Below are 25566 nucleotides of genomic sequence, written 5' to 3' on the forward strand. Positions count from 1 at the left end.
TATGTGCTTATTTGAGAGCAAATGTGGTCCATTTCTGAAGGGAGAAAAATCAAATTTGCATAATTTTAAAATTTTACAACTGTATTGAATATTAGCATGAAAAATGCATTGAAATGAGTACAAACTTGCCTAGTATTGGTTCAGTGGTTCTTGTGATATCATTTGTAATTATTGTGAAAAAAGGTGATAATGATACAAATTTTGTTGAGCTTTAATGTTCTAACAGCCCGTAGTCCAAATGCAAAGCAAATTAACTGGCAATTTGTTTCGCTAGTTGAACTGATTGGACTATTCACAGTTGGTTTACGCTTTGGGACAATTGCTGCAAGACTCCATTTTCTGTGTCATGCCCGGGGCTTTTTTTCATTATTTTGCAGCAACAAACAGTCGTACCCCAGAGGAATGACTGCACGATGATAAGTCGTAGTGTATGGTTGATGCTTCTGATGCTAGTTTTACGCGTAACGTTATAGCTTATTGTGCGCTTTACTCAAATCTTATAACAAATTCTGTTTATTCTTGTTTAACATTAACATTCTATATTCAAGACATACAATCCAATACTAGGACTGTTTGTACTTATTCTAATGTAGTGTTATATACACTTATAGTATAGCAATAGAAATGTAATTTTTGATTATATTTTTAAAAGTTTTGTAAATTATATTTGTGTCGTCTGCTTGTGTCGTCTGCAAAGAGAAGGTTAACTTTTTTTGCAGTTTCGATGCGATCGATATTTGTAGGACTGTTCAATAATATTGCAGGCTCTCAATTTAATTATTATCGCTCGTGTTTACCCAACTCAAAGCAATAACAATACGATAAATTTAGGGGGAAAAGACATGTTTTTATAAAAACATCAAAGTGTTGTTGGTTGTATTTTATTTGGTTATATTTCGACTCGTAATTGAGATTCAAGCTTTTATTATATGAACAGATTTATAGCATTGTGTGTTGCTTGTATCACGGAATAAAATAATAAATTAAAGAGGGCTTCATTAAACACCCGGCAGGTAAACCGCTTCAATCCCTATACATCAATAGCAATTATTGGGCTCGTCAGAAACGCTTGTCCGTTGGGACACCAGCCAATTTTCGCGACAGATTTTCTTGAGTCGGTTTTTTATCTCTACCCGACGACTCATTTCCTACTTTGCTCCTGGTAGGCATTGCAGCTATTTTTATGCGATCAGATAAGGAGAGGAGAAAGAAAATAACATGTGTATATTGCTGGTACAACATTCTGCTGTGATTTAAAGGCAAACAAGAAATGTGTTAAACATTACTGTGACCTTTGACCTGGACAAAAATGGCCATCAAGATAGTAAGCTTGATCTTATGTTGGATTGGGACGTTGACAACATCTATTTTAGCAGAGACAAGAGTGGTGTCAACTTCGCCCGTCAATCCTGTCAAATATGGAGGAATTTTATCTTTACATTGTCAAGTTTGGGGCATCGAAAATGGACAGGAGGTGACGATATTTTACCAAAATGGAGACCAAAGAAAACGGCTTTCTTTAAATGATAATGTCATGGATGATGAAGAGGAACAGAGGATGTTCTTAGCAACGAGACAATTAGATGATGGATCACTGGTGTACTTTTTATCCATTATTATGACTAAAATTTCGGATTCAGGGAAATACTCTTGTACGATCATTGATACAAAGACTGAAATACCTGAATTAGTTTCGACAGATTCGATTTATATCAATGTACAGTACTTTCCAGAGGAACATTTTCCTACTTGCCATCCAGATAAACAACTCCAAGTTGAAGCGGGGACTACGGTTAGTCTGAACTGCAGTTCTGAGCTGGGATATCCAGCAGTATCGTTGACATGGACACGAGAAGGGAGGACTCTGTCGTCAACTCGACAACTTAGTGATAATAGAGTGGATGCTATTTTGAATTTTAAACCAAGATTGGGTGACGATGGTGCTATATTGTTATGTACCGCACAAAGTACGGCGTTTCCTGATAAACAAATATCATGTCATGTCGGGCCTTTAATAGTTTATGGTGAAGATTCACCGTACGATACAAACACGCCTTTTCCTAATGTAAATCATGTAGATTCTGGTGCAGTGTTAAATATGGCAGACGATGTAGAAATTCCCGCCAAAACTCCAACTCGGCAAAATGTTGCGTCGAGTAGTAATTGCGCCAATTCGTGTACCTCATTAGATACGCCAGTCCTTCGTTGGATCATCTCGACCAGCGTCGCGTGTGCGACAGCGTTGTTATTTCTCGTAATTGGGATTGTCCTATTAGTTAAATATAATAGGATGACTGATGACATTAGCCGTGAATCGTACCTTGCAAGACAGCCTGTGTCGGAAGATATTTATGAAAAGATGGAGTATATAGTAAATGATCGAAAAATGTATATGACTTTAGCGAAACAGGATAGGACACTAATGCATCCGGCATTAGGGACGATCGTTCGTGCCACGCCTCAAACAGATAACTGCCAGAATATTGCTGTACAATAAACAAAATATACAATTAAGAAAGAAGTTATGTAAATGGTGTAAAAATAGAACACTCCCGTGAATTTTTGAAATATTTGTTGATATTATTCATGACCTGTGTGAAACTGTGACATTTTTTACAAACTCAGTGACACTTGTGTGCAAAAACTGTGTTTTTTTGGGCGTACAAATTACAATGTATTATTTTCTTGCAGGTAATCAAAACTGCTGTGTTGTATTTTTGTCATGAGTTAGGTTCAAACTTACAATATAATAAGCAAAAGTGGAAATGGTCATCAGTGTGTCAAAAGTTGAAAAGGTCAACAAGTAACAAAGGTTAATGTGTCAACAATTGAAAAGGTCAACAATGTGTCGAATGTTGAAAAAGGTCAACAGGGGATCAAAAACTTGGAAAAGTCAACACCAGTCGGCCAAAGTGGACGTTTATAAGTGATCTAGTACATCTGCTATCCAATCTAGTATTGTCAATTTTGAAATGTTAGTAATCACGTGATAAATTATGTTTGTCATCAAAATAAGCTTTCGATTACTACCCATGAGTTTATTCAATTTGTTTTCTTTAGATTTTTATTGACAAACGTTAGCTTTCATATGAAATTGAAATTGCTATCTACTGAAGATAGCATGTTAAATGTACAGGTTTGTACCTTGTCTGACTAAAGCTATATCAAAGGGTGCTTCTTTGACCAACCCTGTATAACACAATTATATACCGCATTTCTTTTATCAAACAAAATGATAATTGTACAAATATGGCATCAATGTCACATGAACTTTGTATATGTATACACATGCACCGGATGACATGTCGCAATTGAGCTTTGTATGCATTTTATTAAATATTGTCTGATTGTGTCTTGAGTATAGCGTATGATATGTTTTCTATGTATTAATGTAAGACATGGAATTTTGAAGGCACTATAGCTTATTCACGATGATACAGAGTTGTTGAATAATGTTTCTTTCTGCATTATCCGGCTTGATGTGTGTGTGTGTGTGGGGGTGTGTTGGGGTGGGGTGTGGGGGTGAGGGGGGGGTCGGCCTGAATTGTCAAAAGATGGCTGAAAAGATCATAAAATGTGTCGTTTTTGCCGAAAGGTGGGGGGGGGGCCTTCCCGGGATTGATGCCTATGTGCACATAATAGTAACAAAGTCCTTAAGACGAATGGGACGTCATGAGCCTTATTTCAACACATGTGGACATGTCCTTAAAAATTTTAACCCCGAATAGCCAGTATCGGGGGTAATAAATTTTCTTTCCCTGATCTTATTTCCATATACCACTGTCAGCAGGGGAGAGCCCCAATTAAGCCATGAAGCCATGTGTAATTATAACCCTTGCCCTTGCTGAGTGACAGTGGTATGTGAAAATAAGACAATTTATTACCCCCGATACTGGCGATTAGGGGGTAAACTTTTTAAGGACATGCCCACCAGTTCTAGTCATATAATTTAATAAACTGAATGTAATATCACCAGGCTGAAGCCTGGGTGAAAAAAATGCACTGTACCTCTTAATGTACATGTATGTATACATTGGTCGTGTAATAATTGCATTAATATTTCCATATGTCTTGCGGTTCTTGAGTCATGACCTCCAGAGAAAAATCATGCACTTGGAGTGAAAATGGCACCCCTTATGGCACCCCTATTAACCATAGCCATTTCCATTTGAAAAACATGCTCCCTCTGTGAAGGATGTTTCATAAATCTTCCACAGGGGTGAGGCAAATTTCAAATGGAATATCAAATGCTATAGCCAGACATGACGCATGCGCGCACCGGATGACAGTCGCAATTGAGCCATGTATTTTATTGACGATTATGTCTTCAGGTTGGTAGCTGTTGGTAATGGTGTGCTGTTTTCTGTAGAAGATATGTACTTATAGAAAAATATTAAAGTTCCAAAAGGAACCTCTTCTTGTACTCTTATAGGAGAACCTTTGAACTCCTTTGATGGTTCCTCTTAAGAACCTTCGATGGTTTTCCTGAGAGGACAAAAAAGGTTCCTTTCAGAACTTTCTTTTCAAAGAGTGGGGAATTTAGAAAACACTGTAGGGCTTATTAACAATATGTATAAGTCAAGAGCAAAAGAATAAAATATGATTAATGATCTAAAAGTACATATTATTTGTGAAATTGTAGTTTTTGTGTAAAACTAAAACCTTCCATTGGGCTATTCCAGTCAATATTCACACTCCCCCTGTAGAAGATTTTGCAAATATATCTTCTATAGGGGGAGTATGAATTTCAAATGGAATGAACACATTTGGCAGCTCCATTTGAATTTCATATACCTAATCTTCCACAGAGGGAGTGTGAGTTTCAAACAGAGTTCATATATGCGCTAATTCCTTTTGAAATTCATACTCCACCTGAGGATGAAATGTCCAAAATCTTCCACAGGGGTAGTGTGGATTAAATGGAATAGCCGGTTTTTCTGTTTTATTCATATAGCAGTTGTTTGCTGACAGAAGGAACCATTTAATCACAATATTTCCCTCTACACAATTGAGCTTTCCTGTGTGAATTGAATGAACACTAACTAAATGTTAATATACTCGTAGCAACACGTTGTTTTATCATGATCTGACACATAAAGTGTCTCAACTACACTGGTTTATTATAGTCTAACACAAACGTATCGCTTTGGGCATGTTTGGTGAATATGCAAACATTTGTAATTGCATTGATTGATAGGGGACTCTAATTTTGTCACAAATGTATTCGCTAAAACGGAAAACCAACAAAAGAAGCTGCTTAATTCCCATATGACTGATGAGAGTATTTAGGTAAATTCTTGTAATTACGGATTTTCTAACGTAGACTCATATAATCTACATCAGTCCCAAATAATCACAATTAACAGATTTTAAATTTTAAAAAGACAAACGTGTTGTGATCAAGGACTTTTGAACAAAAGGTTTTCAAAATAAAGTAAAGTAATACACTATTCCATTTACGTAATTTCCTTAAATGCAACAGGATTTCCCAACATGGTCCTAAGATTTGTGTGATTTATGGTGATTAACTTTCTCTTCTCTTCTCTTCTCTTCTCTTCTCTTCTCTTCTCTTCTCTTCTCTTCTCTTCTCTTCTCTTCTCTTCTCTTCTCTTCTCTTCTCTTCTCTTCTCTTCTCTTCTCGCCTCTTCTCTTCTCTTCTCTTCTCTTCTCGCCTCTTCTCTTCTCGCCTCTTCTCTTCTCTTCTCTTCTCGCCTCTTCTCTTCTCTTCTCTTCTCTTCTCTTCTCTTCTCTTCTCTTCTCTTCTCTTCTCTTCTCTTCTCTTCTCGCCTCTTCTCTTCTCGCCTCTTCTCTTCTCGCCTCTTCTCGCCTCTTCTCTTCTCGCCTCGCCTCTTCTCGCCTCTTCTCTTCTCGCCTCTTCTCTTCTCGCCTCTTCTCTTCTCGCCTCGCCTCTTCTCGCCTCGCCTCTTCTCGCCTCTTCTCGCCTCTTCTCTACTCGCCTCGATCTCTTCTCTTCTCGCCTCTTCTCTTCTTGCCTCTTCTCTTCTCTTCTCTTCTCGCCTCTTCTCTTCTCGCCTTTTCTTTTCTCGTCTCTTTTTTCCTCTAATTTCGCTATTCTGCCCTCTTCCTCTCTGCTCGTTTCTTTTTGTCTCGTCTCGTGTATATCTCGTGTCTTCTCGTCTCGTTTTATTCTAACAAACCATTTAGTTTGCAAGAAGCTGATTTTCTGATGCATTATTAAAAAGACTCAAATTTCAATAATCACGAAAATAAGGACAAGAACAACGTTGTAATAATCCTCTTTTGAAGCTAATTTTACATCCATAGATTGAAATCTACACCAAACATGTGTACGTCATCTCTGAGGATTAACAACATACTTGGTACAAACATATCGTGATATGGGATACTTGAGAAGCGATTCATATTATTTTTCAGCTTTTATACTTGTCTTTTGTGATAGAAAATGGATGTTAATATGAACAATAAAATATATAATTCATGATAATGCATTTATTATTTTATGTCATTTGTTTTCTGTCCATGTTTATGCAAGATGAAAATATTTTCTATACATTTACTGTCCTTTATTGTTTTTATTGGTTGCAATAAGAGGTATGATTTTTTTAAATATATAGACAATTAATTTGGGCATATTACAGTAATTTGTCGAAGAATGCTATTATTTAAAGTGCTCACAGTTCAGATCATCGAATTAACGTAAACATGGTAAACGTGTAAAATGATTTTCTTCTGTTGTTCTTAATTTGGTTAGTTGATCGATATTTCCATATCTTGTATTGACCGAGCATTTGGTACAGTGCTTGCCCTTTATATGCGAAATTATAAATTTGAGAAATATTGCAAGTCGCTTAAAAGGAATGGACCGACCAATTTACCTCGGGACACAGGAAATCGTATTTATTCCTGGCGGGTTAGCTATTCGTTTAGAATGTTAAGTATTCATAATGAATCTGATATATACCCATCTGCCCACCAGAAATGGGTCAATTCTGCGAACTTCAATCATACACAATAATTGAGACCACTGATTTTGATATTACGAATCCTATTACTCATAATCTTAATTCCCAAACAGAAACGAAGTACCGCGCATGTTCTCTGCTTAGTGCTATCAGATACTGCCTTTTGTTTGGGACAGATTGATACAAAATATTTGCCTCCCAAATCAAAGTGCAGTATGTCCTATGTTACTTACATTGTAGATACATCCTATTGACTTTTTTAGCAGACTGATTCCAAAACACCTGTTTCTTAAGTAAGAAGGCAGTATATGTTGTGTAACATGTTTGTGCATCGTGGGTCTTAACTGGGGGGGGGGGGGCAGTAATAGGAGGAAGTATAAATGGGCTATTTCACTTGAAATCCCTACACCCCCTATGGAAGACATGGCTGTAATCTTCCATACAGGGAGTGTGAATTTCAAATGGGGTTACCTGAATGGGTGACTCCATTTGAATTCTACATCCCTGTGTAGAAGATTAAGGACAAGTTTTCCATATGGGGTGTATGGATTTTAACTGGACTAGCAAAATGCCCGCCCAAGTGAAAATGCAGTAGGTATATCTATGCAAGTAAATACCAAAGTAAATCTAAATTATTTTATACAAGAAGGACATTCCTCGTATTCAGATTGAGAATGCATTTCGATGTGAGTGATATACTCACATATATATCAGGTCCAACAAAAAATAATGTGCAAACGTTGCTATCCGTTCCCTTAAGAGCCGGTTGTTCATTATTTAAAAGTGGGTGGTAAATGAGGGAAATGCGCAGAATTCAATGGGTGGCTTATGACAGAAGAAAACTGTACATTATATTATGCACAATTTCGACGTTTGGAAGTGAGATTTTTGTTCACGACGAGGAGAGATGGGCAAGTGATATTTGGTAGGCCGATAGGGCTAGGATAAGGTGATTTTAACATGTTCGCCATAATAAAATTCACATTGCCATAATATAAAAATAAAATTGAGAAATTATATGACATTTCAAAAAAAAGAAAAAGAAAAAAAAAAGAATAATAAAAGGGAATAATAATGACATTGTCTAGTTTACTCGACATCCCAGGGGTGTTTGACCTCCTTTGTCATTGCCTTCATCCGTCCCAGTCATTTACTCAATTTCCTGAGTCAGGATAATAACGCAATCACATTACTTATTGCTTAATGCAACCATATTACTGTAATTTGCTTCCTTAGTTTTGCAATTATTATCGCATGCAAGCTTCGAATTTTGAAACTCTAAATTCGTGCAGCTAATAATCGGGTTACTTCATTGCTGCTAATTACCGGTAGTAATTTGTAAGATGCATGAATATAAGAATCCAGATTTCTACATACTTTTTGATATAGGGAATATTTCATATACAAGGCTAATCCATTTAAAGTTCACACTCCCACGTGGAACATTCTGGAAATATCTTCTACAGGTGGAGCATGAATTTCAAATGGAATTAGCACATTAACCAACTATATTTGAAACTCAGAGGTTAATGTTAATTCCATTTGAAATTATAAAATAGATACGAAGATTCTTCTAAAACCAAATTTTACTCATTAGCTTCATTTGACATTTATACTACCCCGAAAAAAATATAATAGCTTCGACGGGGGAATGTGAATTTTAAGTGGAATAGCACATTGCTTCACGTTGAATATGTTGACAATCATCATGTTCATCATGCCTTAGTTTTAATGCTGTAAGCATAGATGGCGCTTTAGTAGAACACAAAGAGATGATGACATTGTCAATAGACTAAAGGTTTTGAAAATATCATTGCCACATAATACGGGTGGTTTAATTAGAAAATAACTCTTTCATATCTCAAGCGTATAACTCATTAATTTGTTAATCTGTTTTCTATAATAAACAATAGGAACTTAGGAAAATACATACGAATAAATAGTATAAATATCCAATGTGTTCAAACTAAACAAAGACAATTAAGAATTAATAGTAACTTTGCATTAGATATTTTTTAAATGCATGGCGGAATTGATTGACCGACGATGAACTTTTGATGCTGTTATCAACTTTATTCCATTACTTAGTAGCCGCATAATGATAGATTGTTAACCAAAAACTCTTTTGGTAAAATAAAGCATCAGTTGATCTTTATTTCTGGTGTTTAAGACACGAATCTCAGAATGTTTTATAAACAAATCTCAGTAAAAGTCCATTATCAAGTTTGTACATTAATGTACCAAGTTCAAATGCATACTGGTACATGTCCATGACAATTAAAGTATTATATCTGATTAACAAGAGATTATAAGCAGAAAACACTTATTTATTTATTTATTTATTTATTTATTTATTTATTTATTTATTTATTTATTTATTTATTTATTTATTTATTTATTTATTTATTCTAAATATTTTCTCATCTGGCGACACATGGTTGAAGATAGCAATACGTGTTAATAAAATATAACATAAACAGTATAGTTATTGTATAATTAATGTTAATATTATGCATTACGTATTCAAAGAATACAATTCATTCCTGTGGCATATTTGAATAATTCTTAAACATTGGTAAAACTTTGAAAATGGGTCCTCTGGGGCCTTCATGTATAATTTCGACCTCTCTCTTACCACTCAAACACCCTCTGCCCCGTTTAGTTTACAAAGTACGCTCAAGGGTTACATATTTTTTGTATGAAGTACCCTTAACGCGCACCTTGAGAATGTAAATGCAGAAATATACACCCTTTAAAACAAGGTCTCGCTGACATGTTTAATAATTAATTAAGGCATTGAGCAATTCCAGTTGAAATCCATACACACCCTATGACATGACATGACTTTAATCTTCTACACAGGGGGTGTAGATTTTAAATGGTGTTACCCATTCCATTCAGGTAACCCTATTTGAAATTCACACTCCCTGTGTGGGAGATCAAGGTTAAATCCATACATGGAATAGCCCACATATTTACGAATTAAGTCAATTACTGATATATGTTAGATATAATTGATTAAAGTGCTCATGAGTTTAACAAGGGAAAATTAAATTAACAATTATGTAAATATGGATGGATGAAAATGTTATTGGATGGATAAAGAAATATGTAAATAAATAAAAGATAACACTTTATGAATAACGGAGTCTCAAATTCTTTCCTTTATTAGGATAAAGGAAAACTCCTGAACATTCTGGATGACTTGATTTCATATTTTGAATATATTATTCAGACGCATTCCTGTATGAATGAAAATCTTCACAGCTCTAACCAACATCGTGTTGTAATCATGACACCCTGGACCTGGAAAACCTACTTTGCTGTCACATTTGCTTTGTGAATAGTCGAACGTTATTTAAGGGTACACGAGGTATTGTTGGTCGACGCAGCCAAAAACTCGATTCTCATTATCTAAATCAATATATTATTGAAAAATAACACTTTGATGTTTTGCAAAAGTTCCTTCTACAAATAATATACTTTGAAAACTTGTTTGATTTATTGTTGTGAATGAGTTAGCCTATATTGTTGTTTCATCCCTCTTTAAAACATAACTCAAGAATTACAGGACCTACAAAAGTATATCTGTGATATTTGAATTCTTCTATACACATTCGCTATGAAATGATCAATGCAATTTTTGCCAAAGCTCACTACCATTTGCAAGATGATGCGAACTACTAAATCGCAATAGTTGAAAATAGTTGCTAACCTTAAGAAGATCATTATGATTTTGTAAGTATCCAATCCCATTATTATGTTTATTATTCGGAAAAAAAGAATAATATCCTTACTAAGTGAACATTCTGGACGTCTTGATTCAAATTTTTCAATATCATTCACATTTAACTCCATGAAAGAAAATCTTATAGCTCTAACCAATACAACGTGATGTAAGCACATGACACCCTGGTCCTGGAAAACCTACTTTGATGTCATGTTTGCTTCAAGAATGGTCGAACGCTGGAAGAAGATCATTATGACTTTGTAACGTATCCAATTCTTTTATTACACGATGGAATAAAAAGTGAGCATTGTAACTTGATATCAAATATTTAACGTCATTCACATAATTGCAAGAATAACACTTAATGATAACCTGGCCCTGGAATACGTATAAGTTGCTATCGTATGAACAAAAAAGCCCACAATGGTGAAACTGCCATGCAAAACGTGTATTTTATGCTAACCTTTAAAATGTCATAGTTTAAAATAAAAACCTTTGGTTTCAGAAAGTTGTTATTATAGATTTTTGGTGCACATATTCATATCAATACAGTGGTATATACATTTATTTCAAATATCTTGCACTTTTAGACAAATTCACAAAAGAATGCATCACAAAAGAATGCATTTCCTCTAAAATAGTGCATATTGTTTTCTATCTTGCAAACGGTGATTTTTTGTGTGATATTATCAAGTATATTCACAACTTGTCATGGTGTGATGATAATGCTTAAATACCCATTAAATTTGGGCGTATGGTTCCCAAATATGCATGACTATTTTCATTTTGCTGACGACAATAAAATACAAAAGGAATTGTATACCATTCTTTTAGTCAAATCTCATTATTAATTTTATGGCCATCTGGCTCATTAGGCCTTATCGAATTTGTGTGTGCTAAAACGTTCGTACTCGTGGTACTAATGATGACAAAAACACGTTACTTGATTGACAAATATACCATCTTGTTTTCTGGTAAATTAAAATTCATAACAATTGAATATGGAATTCATAAGATCGTATGGTATGCACCAGCCATGAAAATGATAATGGGATTTTGGTAAAAGAAGGGTACAATAATTGCTTTTGTATTTTATTGTTTTCATTAAAAGTTTGCTTTATGAATAATATATCGCTAGAAAAAGTTATCTTTTAATGCAGTTTTAATATATTTGACAAAGAATATTAGCTTACATCGTCTAGTTTTTTAATTATATTTTATTGCAATCGAATTGCACTAGTAAGAAATTTACCATCATAAAGTTTCATTAATTTTGTAAGTTGATATAATATCAAAAATAATGTCTAAATTGAATAAAATCTAACAAATATTATCAAATAACTAATAAATTAATCAAATGAGTATTGGAGTGATTAATTAAGTAATTAAAATAAAATGCTGCACACAATTTAGCACTATAAATTTTCAATGCTGTCTTAAGTCTTAACGTATACACGCATTGCATGGGGTAATAAATATGTATGGATATAAACGTTGCTATCTACTGAAGATAGCATGCTGTATGGCTATACGACGTTGCTATCTACTGAAGACAGCATGTTGTATGGGTTAACAACATTGCTATCTACTGAAGATAGCATGCTGTATGGGCTAACAATACTGCTATCTACTAAAGATAGTATGATGTATGGCTTAACAACACTGCTATCTACTGAAGATAGCATGCTGTATGGGTTAACAACATTGCTATCTACTGAAGATAGCATGCTGTATGGGTTAACAACATTGCTATCTACTGAAGATAGCATGCTGTATGGGTTAACAACATTGCTATCTACTGAAGATAGCATGCTGTATGGGTTAACAACATTGATATATACTAAAGATAGTATGATGTATGGTTTAAAAACACTGCTATCTACTGAAGATAGCATGCTGTATGGGTTAACAACATTGCTATCTACTGAAGATAGCATGCTGTATTGGTTATCAACATTGCTATCTACTGAAGATAGCATGCTGTATGGGTTACAAACACTGCTATCTACTGAAGATATATCTTCAGTAGATAGCAGTGTTATAGCATGCTGTATGGGTTCACAACATTGCTATCTACAGAAAATAGCATGCTGCATGGGTTAACAACATGCTATCTATTGAAGATAGCATGCTGTATGGGTTAACAACATTGCTATCTACTGAAGATACCACATGGTATGGTTAACAACACTGCTATCTACTGAAGATAGCATGCTGTATGGGTTAACAACATTGCATCTACTGAAGATAGCATGCTGTATGGGTTAACAACATTGCTATCTACTGAAGATAGCATGCTGTATGGGTTAACAACATTGATATATACTAAAGATAGTATGATGTATGGTTTAAAAACACTGCTATCTACTGTACGATAGCATGCTGTATGGGTTAACAACATTGCTATCTACTGAAGATAGCATGCTGTATGGGTTAACAACATTGATATATACTAAAGATAGTATGATGTATGGTTTAAAAACACTGCTATCTACTGAAGATAGCATGCTGTATGGGTTAACAACATTGCTATCTACTGAAGATAGCATGCTGTATGGGTTAACAAAATTGCTATCTACTGAAGATAGCATGCTGTATGGGTTAACAACACTGCGATCTACTGAAGATACCACTTGGTATGGTTAACTACACTGCTATCTACTGAAGATAGCATGCTGTATGGGTTAACAACATTGATATATACTAAAGATAGTATGATGTATGGTTTAAAAACACTGCTATCTACTGAAGATAGCATGCTGTATGGGTTAACAACATTGCTATCTACTGAAGATAGCATGCTGTATGGGTTAACAACACTGCTATCTACTGAAGAAAGCATGTTGTATGGGTTAACAACATTGCTATCTACTGAAGATACCACTTGGTATGGTTAACAACACTGCTATCTACCATATCTATACTGAAGAAAGCATGTTGTATGGATATACGACATTGCTATCTACTGAAGATAGCACATTGTACATGTTAACAATATTGTTATCTACTGAAGATACGACATTGTAAAGCTACAAATTATATTTGCTGGACATAAAACTGCATGTATTATGTCGTTTTATCGTTTACGGGAGACGTTACCAAAACTACCGCAGTATTAAACTACTACGTTGTCTGACCGTTTACTGAAGAAGCACACAAAACTACTACATTCTTGAAGTGCATGTACAATGCTGTTTTACCGGTTACTGGCGACGGACACAAAACTACCACATTCTTAAACTACAGTGTTGTCTTACCGTTTACTGAGCCCCACACAAAACTACCACTTTCTCAAACTACTATGTTGTCTTACCGGTTACTGGAGACGCACACAAAACTATCGCGTTCTTAAACTACTATGTTGTCTTACCGTTTACTAAAAAACTTCTTTTTTTTTTAAATTTCAAATCTTAAATTTTGTCACAAATACACCATCTAAGGTCTTGATTTTTACAAGGTATTTTAGTTCTTTTCATTAAAGTACATGTATAAAATCAGAATTTTGAGGGCGTTCTCCTTATGTCCTCAGCAAACAATATTGCTTTTATTAGTGATATTGAAACCTATAATCTCACTGAATCAAGCAAGTATGGGATTAGCAAATAACATTTCCTTAACTTCACCAAGAACATGTTGACCTTCAAATAAAGTTTACCGAGAATCGTGCTAAATCTTGCTTAAGGAAATAACAACGCCCTACCGAGACTCGAATCCGTAACCCCAATTGAAAAACATCTGGCTGCGACAACCACTACATCAGCAGTGCAGTCAAGTGTCTCCTTGATGGCACCCAATTGCACCGGTAGTCCTCGACTAGTCATCCGATCCATATATCACGGTAAGAACCGAGTCTGTTTGTCTGCAGGTATTATAACATGGACGATGTTGTTGTGATCATTCATCATAATGAAACTAATACGATATGTTCTTAACTGAAATGATAGAATAGCCGATGTACAGGAATTTGTCGCTGTGGGACACATTATAAAGTAGTTTCTTGTTCTCGAATAGGAAAACGAGTCAAGTTGTATTAGGTTATTTGATATACTGTGATCAAAAGGGACCGAACATTAATATAAAGGAAAAAATAGCATTTTATATTTTGCCTGCTGTAATAGTATTATGTTGGATTAACAAAGAAATTTCAAATTATGTAATAATTATTAAAATTTTAACGTCAATTTCAGGAAAATAACCTGAACTAATACTTTAAGTTTGCATGTGCTCTTTTGTATTAAAGTTCATAAAGGTTTTCATGGCCACTAAAGGACTATTTTTTCCCGATTTTCCTTTAATGACAAATTACGCTGGTAGGTTGCTGCACCAGGCACGACGAAGGAAAGTGTTAGGGACACGCCCATTTTCTACTTGCATCGTCCGGATCACTTTTCATAATCATGAGTATAACAACAACGGTGTATTTGCTCTCAGACAGGAACCCGAATGAGGTTCTGAAAATAGGAACGGTTTTTTTCTCATTATTATTTTCAAAAAGAGAAAAAAGAGAAAAACAAAATCAAGACAAATAAAATAATCAAGCACACACGAAAGAAAGAACAATAGGATGAAAGGAAGAACGAACGAAAGAAAGAAAGAAAGAAAGAAAGAAAGAAAGAAAGAAAGAAAAGAAAGACAGAAAGAAAGAAAGAAAGAAAGAATGAATGAATGAATGAATGAATGAATGAATGAATGAAAGAAAGAAAGAAAGAAAGAACGAAAAAAGGAAGAAAGAAAGAAAGAAAGAAACAATCAAAGAAAGAAAGAAAAAAGAAAGAAAGAATGAATGAAAGAAAGAGAGAAAGAAATAAAGAAAGAAAGAAAGAAAGAAAGAAGGAAAGAAAGAGAAAGAAAGAAAGAAAGACATACAGAAAGAAAAGAAAGAAAGAAAGAAAAAAGAAACAAACAAACAAAAATGAAAGAAAGAAAGAAAGAATGAAAGAAAGAGAGAGAGAAAGAAAGAAAGAAACGAAGGAAATTAAGAAAGAAAGGAAGAAAGAAAGAAAGAAAGAATGAAAGAAAAAAGAAAGAAAGAAAGAAAAAGAAAGAAAGAAAGAGAAAAAGAAAGAAAGAAAGACATGCAGAATAAAAGGAAGCAAGAAAGAAAGAAACACTCAAATAGAGAAAGAAAGAAAAAGGAAGAAAGAAAGAAAAAAATCAAAGAAAGAAAGAAAAAGAAAGAAAGAATGAATGAAAGAAAGAGAGAAAGAAATAAAGAAAGAAAAATGAAAGAAAGAAGGAAAGAAAGAAAGAAAGAAATGAAGAAAGAAGGAAAGAAAGAGAGAAAAAGAAAGAAAGACATACAGAAAGAAAAGAAGTAAGAAAGAAAGGAAGAAACACTCAAATAGAGAAAGAAAGAAAAAAGGAAGGAAGCAAGAAAGAAAGAAACAATCAAAAAAAGAAAGAAAAAAGAAAGAAAAATAAAAAAAAGAAAGAAAGAAAAGGAAAGAAAGAAAGATAGTGACCAAGCAAGAAAGCAAGCAAGGAAAACAAGCAAGAAAACAAGCTTGCAAGAAAAGAAGCAGCAAAGAAAGCAATCAAGGAAACAAGCAAGCAAAGAAAACAATTAAGCACTTGCAGACTGCATACCAGACATTATGGCAAAGACATGCCCATTTTTTACTTGCCTGTTCGGATCGTTTTCACGCTCATGATTATAAAATATGTACAACGAAATTTGCTCAGACATACATGTAGAACATGAATAATTATGGTCATAAAATATTATGTTTTTTCTTTCAATTTTTGAAGAAACATTACACATGCAGACTGCAGCACATTTTGCGTTGTGATTATTAAACACATGAGTAGATTCTATTCCACTATGGATCGTTTTCTGATCATCATGATTATGAAGTAAATATTTTAGAGGGAAATGCGCGCCGACAGTCATGGCGCATGAATTTATTCATTATTGTTGACGCACGATTTGGGGCATTATTATTTATGTGTTCTAGATTTGTAAGTTCAATGAACTTATGATATAGAATGGCATTGTTATATTATCCGCACGTCCATGTTAAGGTCCAAATATGCATTGGTTCCTATAACAAAGCCTCAGATATAAGAAAAATAAATACTCTTGATACTCAAGCTATTTTAACAAGTTCATCTGTTTAATGCTTAACCCCAAGAGAACTACCTGCCGATTGGCCAAAATGAATAGTGTGTCCAATTTTGAACCAATCAAGTATGGGTATTAATAAGATCATCTGCAAATGCAAGTTTGAGCAAAATAGTTTTAAGCCTAATCATAATTGGCTATTGAAATGAGCATTTCAAGTTATCAACCAATCAGAAATGCTCATAGATGATCAGTAGTGTCCAGGGGATAACAAAATGGCAAAAATGGGCTTATTTCATTTGAGATCTGCCATACCCCTGTGGAAGATTTAAGAGATGTCTTCCATAGAGGGAGTATTTGTTTTTCAAATGGAATTGGCTAGGGTTATCTATTTTGAAACCTATACTCCCCCTGTATTATGTCTTAACCTATATCTTTCACAACTGGAGTAAAAAGAACATGGTGTATTTTCCTACAACATATGTGTATAATATTACCATTCTTCGTCATCAGCGGTGTTGATATCACCTTTGTTCTAAAAACGTAAGTAATAATATATCACAATATGTACCAGCAATAGATGGGGTTTGTTTTATTAACAGCCTGTACACCTTCATTACAAATACATTTTAAAATCTTGCAATTCTCATTGCCATAATCATAATACAAAATACACAATTATCTTTACTCTAAAGCAATGTCTTTCTAACAGATTACAGCATAATATTTCTAAAATATCTACCACAAAACACGTACTAGGTTAAAAGACAATTTAATTACGATAAGGTACGGTCTGTTAGTTTTGATTAAGCTTACTTAATAGGCGGATACCCCACTCTCCAGGGATATATCAGTCATTCTGTAAAGGCGCGAAAGTCAACAATCAAGCCAAATGGACGCCTTCCACCGTGTAATTGCCAAGGTAGGAAAGCTTAGAGAACTAATTTACTCTTCGTTCTCGTTTAATAAGCTTTCTTTATTTACTATGTTTACCAGCGAGCTTGCTTGGTAAATAGATTTCTTGCATTAACACAGTCGCGTTAACACAGTTATATAAACTATGGTGTATTTTTGGCTTAATGTATTATAGTAAAGCAAATTTGTATGTAACATAATTTATAATCATAATATTATATCAATTTAGGTCGACTAAGCGTGTTTTATAGAGCAAAAATATAACAAAGTATGGAATATGGGATTTAGGCAATAATGGAATCACAAAATTGAAGAAAATTTAAAATCGTGTCTAACTGTTGTGTGTGTGTTTTTAATGAAATTGACTAACATACAAAAACGTTTATTTTATGTAATTAAGGGATCTAAAATGAGCGTTTATTGAGTTTGGACAGTATTTTTTGTGGGACATGAGAGCACCTCAGACCTATCGAATTGCATTCTGAATACGAAGCATGTCTTTCTGATATCAAATAATTTTCATTTTTGAAAATCACAATATAATACAAATTTTATGACAAATTATAAAAATTTGATATTTTTCAAATTTTTGATATATAACAGTCCTCGAAGTAAATTATACAAATCTAATGATATATTCTTAAAGTGTATGTAGCAGGGAGGAAAAGCCGACGGTCAATTGAAAATTTTGACCTTTCATATTGAAGATATGGATTTTTTTCCCAAAAAGACCTAATTTTTTTTTTGTTTTTGGGAAAAAAATCTATATCTTCAATACGAAAGGTCAAAATTTTCAATTGATCGTCGGCTTTTCATCCCACCTACATACACTTTAAGTATAAATCATCAGATTTATAAAGTTTACTTCAAGTACTGTTAAATATCAAAAATATCAATTTTAATGATTTGCCATAAAATGTGTATTAAATTGCGAATTTCAAAAAATCAAAATTATTTGATATCAGAATGACATTCTTCGTATTCAGAATGCAATTCGATATGTCTGATGTGCTCTAATATCCCAAAATAAATACTGTCCAAACGTTCATACCCCAGCCCTTAAAATGAACAAGTTTCACTTTAGAAGCAAAGATTCCTAAACAAAAGTACGTGTATATAACCACACTGATGTCTTTTAAATATTTCAACAAAGTCTGGTGAACTAAATGAATAAATAAGTATAGATATAGAATCAAAGTCGTGTAAATATTAGTTTGAATGATAATGATCTTTTTTTATTTTCCAGCGTTCTGTCATGCTTGAAGCAAATATGAAGGTAAAGTACGTTTTCCACGGCCAGGGTGACATTTGATGCACAATACCGTGGTTAGAACTGTGACTATTTTATTCATGTAAAAAAAAGAATGATGATATTGAAAATTTGAAGTCAAATCTTCCAGAATGTTATTTTGTATTTTCCTTTATCGTATACTGAAGGGATTAAAAAGTCGGACATGCCATACACTCTAAATAAAAAATAGTGAAAATTACTCAATGTTGAATGAAAAGGGTACAGCAAAACAAAACGAGTCAAAAGGAACTCGATATTAATAAATTTTTATTCAATTTGAGTACAATTTAATCAACAATGAGTTTTATTCACTCATTTTGTTGTTCTGTTTCCTTTTTACTCAACTTTTTTTTATTTAGAGTGTAGCGTTGTTCTTGTTGACAATAACTGTATCATGAATTCATATTACCAAGAATACAGATAATTAATTATTGATTAATTATCAATTACCGTAATTAATTATTTATCAAATAATATCAAATTATTTATCAATGTATAATGCAATTGAATTGCAAGCAAAAAATTAAAAATCAAAAGAATGTTGAACTTAAAAGTTAATTTTCTTATGACGTTCTGTCATTTGTGAAGCAACCACGATAGCAATGCATGTTTTCCAGGGTCAGGGTGTCAATTGGTTAAATGTGAATGACATTGAAATTTGATACCCAGTCATTCCTGAATTAAAGCAAAAAGACCATGAAGATGTAAGCTGAATATTATTGATCAAATGTTAAAATCGTACATTAAAAGATAATCTTCTTCTGGTGTTCTATATCAATCGTGGAGCAAATATCATAGCAATGTAAGTTTTCCGGTCCCAGGGTATCAATTGTTTACAGCACTTTGGTTAAATGTTGAATGTGAATGACATTGAAATTTGATATTTAATTTTTATTTATTTATAACTTTCGCCCGAAGCCAATAGTAGCTCAGGGGCCACTAAATTACAGGGAGTCTGTGCTAAAACACAAATAAACACACAAACAAACATAAAGAGACAAATGGGCGAAATAACTGACTACAAAGATGGTGGCTATAAACTCCCATTTTGAATGACGCAATACTGTGGCAAATGACAATTGACTCGGGAAGATTTATAATTCCACATGGTGGGTGCGTATGTTAAAAAGAGGTTTTAACAAGAGAAAGTCTGCAAAAGGGGGGTCAAGAGCACAGCTCTTAAGGTCCCCGAAATTGGGTCTGGAATGAAGTTTGTAAGGATTTGGAGGATATCAAGTCATCCAAAATGCCCACTTTATATTTTATCGTGTAATGAAGGAATTTGATACGTTAAAAAGTCATGATCTTCTTCTAAGTGTTCAACCATTCATGACAGCAAAGATGACAGTAAAGTAGGTTTTCCTGGACAAGGGTGTCATATAATTACAACACGGCGTTAGTTAAAGCTGTGAAGATTTTCATTCATGTGAATAATATTGAAATGTAAAACGAAGTCATCCGGAATTTTCAGGGTCTTTTATTTATCGTTTACCCTATAATTGGGAACTCGTCTGTATCTGGTTAGTAATCTTTGTCTCGAGTATGTTGCCATCAGTGCTATTATTCATTCATTCTGCTCAAAAATTCTTTAACATAAAACCACTCATATCCATATTATTTTGAGTTCCCTATAATGTTGCATTTTGTATTTTCACCAACATTTAATGTCTTTGTCTTTTGACTTATACTTGCTTTGTTTGGGTGATTGTCAATAACAATTCTGATTCTGGTTCTATTACCCAGAATGCACCAGAAGTAATATGATCAAAATTCATCTTTTGGGGTTCATTGATGCTATTAAGGTACCGTTTAATTGTTTTTATGTGTAAAATGTGGTTAATTCATTGGCTGCGAAATGCGTTTTTCTATTAAACATTGAATTTTAAAATATACCATTAGTTATAATTGTAAACATGATTAGGCCTAATTCAATTTAGGATTTTTTTTTATTTAGATTAGTCTTGTTCGGCATTTATTTATAGCTTACCGATAATAGTCTTATATGTATAATGTGAAATAGCTGCATGTATCAAGCTAAATGGGCTATTCCAGTTGAAATCCACACTACCTCTGTGGAAGATGTGGGAAATATCTACCACAGAGGGAGTATGTTTTTCAAATGTAATTGACCATGGTTAATCATTTTGAAACCCATACTCCCCTTGTATTATGGCTTTGCCTATATCTTCCGCAACTGGAGTGAGTATTTCAAATGGAAGTTACCCAATTGTCTATTCTATTCAAACCTCGTACTCCCTCTGTGGAAAACTTTAGCTAAATCTTCCACAGGGGTAGTGTGGATTTTAAATGGAATAACCCAATATTCCTCTTTTTCTTTACTATTATTGTGCTTTGATAAGTATATACTATATACAAAACAAAAAACAACAACAAACAAACAAACGAAAAACACCCCCACATGTTATACAAACTAAAACAAATAAACAAACAAATGCCCTATAAGTCATGCTACAGATGTACAAACCCCAATAAAAATGCGAATGTTTTACAGTCTGTATCTTTCATTTTTTAGCTCAAAATTATGTCTATACTGTTTTATGAAGATGTCGTCATTTTAGATTTACCATCTTTCCTTCACCAGCTGTATTTGAGTAAACAACAAGTGGAAATGGATATTGATCAACTAAAAGCCAAAATGTCAAATGCGTGGTACATTTTTCAATCGATATCGAGAGGGCAGTATTTCAGTCATCGGTGATGGAAGAATTGACGCACCCTGATACAGTCACAAGTATTGAAGAAGACGACTGCCACCATGGTTATTCTTAATGCCCGCATCAATGAGTCATCATGACCATAATGATCCAGTCTTTTTTTGGCAAGTTCGTGGTGGCGTTTGATCAGCACAACCACAAGAGAGGTTTTTGAGTCTATGTTGGGGTCCTATATTCACGTGCCGGGGGTGCCCAAAGGACCCAAAACGGAACGAAACACGGTGAAAATTACCCTTGCAAATTGCAATGGACCTAAATATTGGATAGCAAACAAACATACGAAAAATCCCCAAATCCGACACTTTTGAAACCAGCTCAGAATAAATTCTAGTGTCATCGTCTCCGCGACTTGCACCATGATTTTTAATACCTAAAAGGGTTTTATTCAAAATAGACATGTAAAGCAATATTTTTGAATAATTGTTTGTTTAATAATTTATTTTTAATTGGATAATTTGGAATCGCAATAAAAAGTAGCTTAAAATATGATATGAGTGCTTATTAGCGCTGCTTGTAAATCTATAACAAAAAGCCGCGACCGGCCATGACTCACAAAACTCAACAGCATTTTTGTTAAGTAGCACGAGGGCGGTATTCGTGGTTGTTCACCCAGACAAAATGTTATTCATGATTATTATTACTCAAGTAAATGTCACTTCACATAAGGCTGCACATCAAGTGTATAAGCTACATAGTTCTGATAATTCAAATTTACCATTGCATTGAATGCAGTGTTAATCAAATTCAAAGAAAGGTGACACTTAATAGTATTCAAACCCATATTTTAGGTTGCCAGTATTAAGCAATTTTACCAATATTAAACAAAGTAATTTTTGAGAGGTCATCCCAGGTGTGGTAAGCGCACGTTGTATGTGACATCGTATCGTGCAATGTTTTGTATGAGCACGTGACACGACGTACAATAAAAGGAATTGTTGTTTGTTTAGGTTTAGGGGCTTTTGAGCTATGATTTGATGTTCATGCACTATTCAAAAATCCTAAACTGCACGGGAATTTCAAGAAGGTTCAAGTTGGGTTTGTTTGGTGTTTTTTTTTTTTTTGGGGGGTATAAATTTCTCATTTGATATTTTATACGATATCAAACAGTCACGATGTGTTCTTAATTTGCTTTTAACAATTTGCTTGTTTACCAAAGCTGTTATAGGCGGAGGTAACGTTAAAAACAAAAACAAATAAATAAGCAATCAAAAAACCACTAATAATCAATCATATATCGTACCATATTGAAAACGTATTAAGTTGGTACTACACCCCTTGATAAATTTGTGACTATTTTTGCATTTTTCTCAAAACATAATAACACATTGGTAACAAAAGTTACGTAGGCCTACAGAGGCAAGTAATCCAGTTACCACACTGGAATTTCAGTGACTCAAGACAAGCGGCAGGCCTACGTTATCTATGATATGAAAAGAGGTACCGCTAGAATGTGCCTCGTTTCTTAACATAATGAACCGCTTGTCTTGAATCACTGAAATTTCAGTGAAGAAATTGGATTCCTTGCCCCTATAATATAATATACATAACTTTTGTTACCAGTGTATAGTTATTTTTTGAGAAAAATGCAAAATTAATCACAAAATTTATCAGGGGGTACCACCTCAATCTTTGAAATCCACCAATATAGCTATTTTAGTGTGTTGTTGAATTAAAAGAAGAAAAATTATACACAAAAAAAGACGACCTTCCACACTGCAAAAACAAGTGTTTATATTTAAACACCATATTGTGTTTATCAGAGCAACACTTAATAAACACATAATTCATGTTAATGGTCTAACACTAATGTTAATTTTTCTAACACTAATGTTCATAAATTAACACTTGGTGTTATATTACAAACATTAGTGTTTGTTTGGTGTTATAGGCCTATTACAAACATTAGTGTTTGTAATATAACACCAAGTGTTAATTTATGAACATTAGTGTTAGACCATTAACATGAATTATGTGTTTATTAAGTGTTGCTCTGATAAACACAATATGGTGTTTAAATATAAACACTTGTTTTTGCAGTGCAATCAAATTTTAAAAAAACAAAGAAAGGAACGAAGAGACAAAAACAACAATAAACAAAAATATACAAAACAAAAAATGAAAATATGTTCTCGAAACCAATCGGTCAAAATAATACAATTTCTTTTTAGCAAAATGCAAATCATGAAGTCAATCTGGTCACAACCGTCACACACACACACCTATAAATATAAACATTTATATTGCACTCATACAAAATATTATTTTATGTTCAGTCAGTTGAATTTATATGCACTGCAGTGTACCAATTCACTTATACTAACAATATATTATGTTTAATCAGTTGAATTTATACAATGCTATACAGCTTTAGCGCAGTCTATGTTAACACAACATATCACATACAACATACCCCGTGGGAGAATATACAACATATGTAAGACTAACGTGTTTCCTACTCTTACTAATTGTGTATATATTTCAAAAGGATGCTGACTCTTACAACCGCTTTTAGCAATGCAAGTCTCGAGCACTGCGCTCTAACGCTTTTTCTAAAATGACGCCACGATATTACCAACGACATACTGCCATCCTTATAATATTCAGTGAAAGCGAACATAAGTAATCGCCAGGTAAGTATACAAGACCTGTGTATTGCCAATGAGAAATGCACATAGCTGTCATTTGTTGCAAACAAGCTGAATAGCTGCCGTTTACAATAATACCATGCAACGAACTTGTGTGTATCTTTATGGGCAAATATTCAGAGAACATGCTATTTTTTTTAATTGTTAGAGCCATTTTCGAAGATGATTTTTTTTGGCGGAGGGGGGATGTCGACTGAATTTAATGTCCTTCTTTGATTTCAATCATTACATGATGTGGTACATTCATAATTTAACATCATAATTATATCGAACGAATCTTGGGACGGGACCGTGTTTATTTGACAATACACGTTGTGGGAACATTTATCCAGATCTGATAAGCTTTTATTAGCGCTTACACACTATACCCAATCTTGAAAATATGGTACACTCAACATTGCGTAACTTTTACTATTTTTTATTTAGAGTGTACCAACATAATATCTATAAGTTTGAGTTGAGTGTAAGAGCCGATAAAATGCTATCAGATCTGTTTTGTATTTATGTTAAATTAAGATGTACTATACCATTAAGTCAAAATAAAGACATTTTAACAAAAATCGACTTACTGTACAAAATATGTCAATGAGCCAATCTGACATTCGTCCTTCCTTTCTTTTCAACACTTTTCTCGAGAACAACGCATGTTACCTAACCACATCACATTTGTGCTGTCATAATACATAATTTCAACATAAAGCAGCTATCAGTCTCTGCAACACATACACCCTTCTCGCACTAAGCCAACATAGTACATTCTATGATATCAAAAAAGACATAAGCCCTAAAGCTTATATTTACTCCGCTATTGACTGTTCCCAAACGCATTGGATATCATATTTCCTGTTCATTTAAAACCCTCCTGGCGACGTCAGGTTAATTCAAAAGTCATTATTTCTAACTTTTTTCATGTTCATGATTAACATCTTCTATTTTTGGTGCAATCATTAGGAATTCGGGTGGTAAGAACCCCTTTTTGCTCTCTTGAGAGATACTCCGAAATGCTCTAGTTACAATGACATGCACGGGTGATGATTGAAGTGCTTTTTATATTGGAGAGCACGTTCGCTTTTATATTTTTACAAAAAGGGGAAAAAAACCTTCATTTTTCATCAAAATTCTCATTTTATGAAGTCATTTTAGTACGAGTAGAGCTAGAAATTGCCTGATTGCTATCTCAAATCGTGTCTTTTGTTGTGATTGGAAAGCAGCTTGAATTTGACTCAGAAACTCATCAGTGTGATT

General features: G+C 33.8%; 2 protein-coding genes across 2 annotated transcripts; one reads left to right on the forward strand and one right to left on the reverse strand.

The window, feature by feature from the left end:
* Nucleotides 1–1035: 1035 nt before the first annotated feature.
* On the forward strand, nt 1036–10686 carry LOC140168629 (uncharacterized). The gene is made up of 2 exons (XM_072192035.1): nt 1036–2275; nt 10669–10686. The coding sequence occupies exons 1-2, from the start codon at nt 1310–1312 to the stop codon at nt 10684–10686; spliced, it is 984 nt and encodes a 327-aa protein (XP_072048136.1). The 5' UTR covers nt 1036–1309.
* On the reverse strand, nt 4328–8094 carry LOC140168753 (uncharacterized). Its single transcript, XM_072192163.1, has 3 exons — nt 8038–8094; nt 5688–6149; nt 4328–4363 (listed from the first exon to the last, which is right to left on the reverse strand). Exons 1-3 carry the CDS (start codon nt 8092–8094, stop codon nt 4328–4330), a joined length of 555 nt encoding a protein of 184 aa, XP_072048264.1.
* Nucleotides 10687–25566: the final 14880 nt, after the last annotated feature.

The sequence above is a fragment of the Amphiura filiformis genome, chromosome 13 (assembly GCF_039555335.1).
Source record: "Amphiura filiformis chromosome 13, Afil_fr2py, whole genome shotgun sequence".
Lineage (NCBI taxonomy): Eukaryota > Metazoa > Echinodermata > Ophiuroidea > Amphilepidida > Amphiuridae > Amphiura > Amphiura filiformis.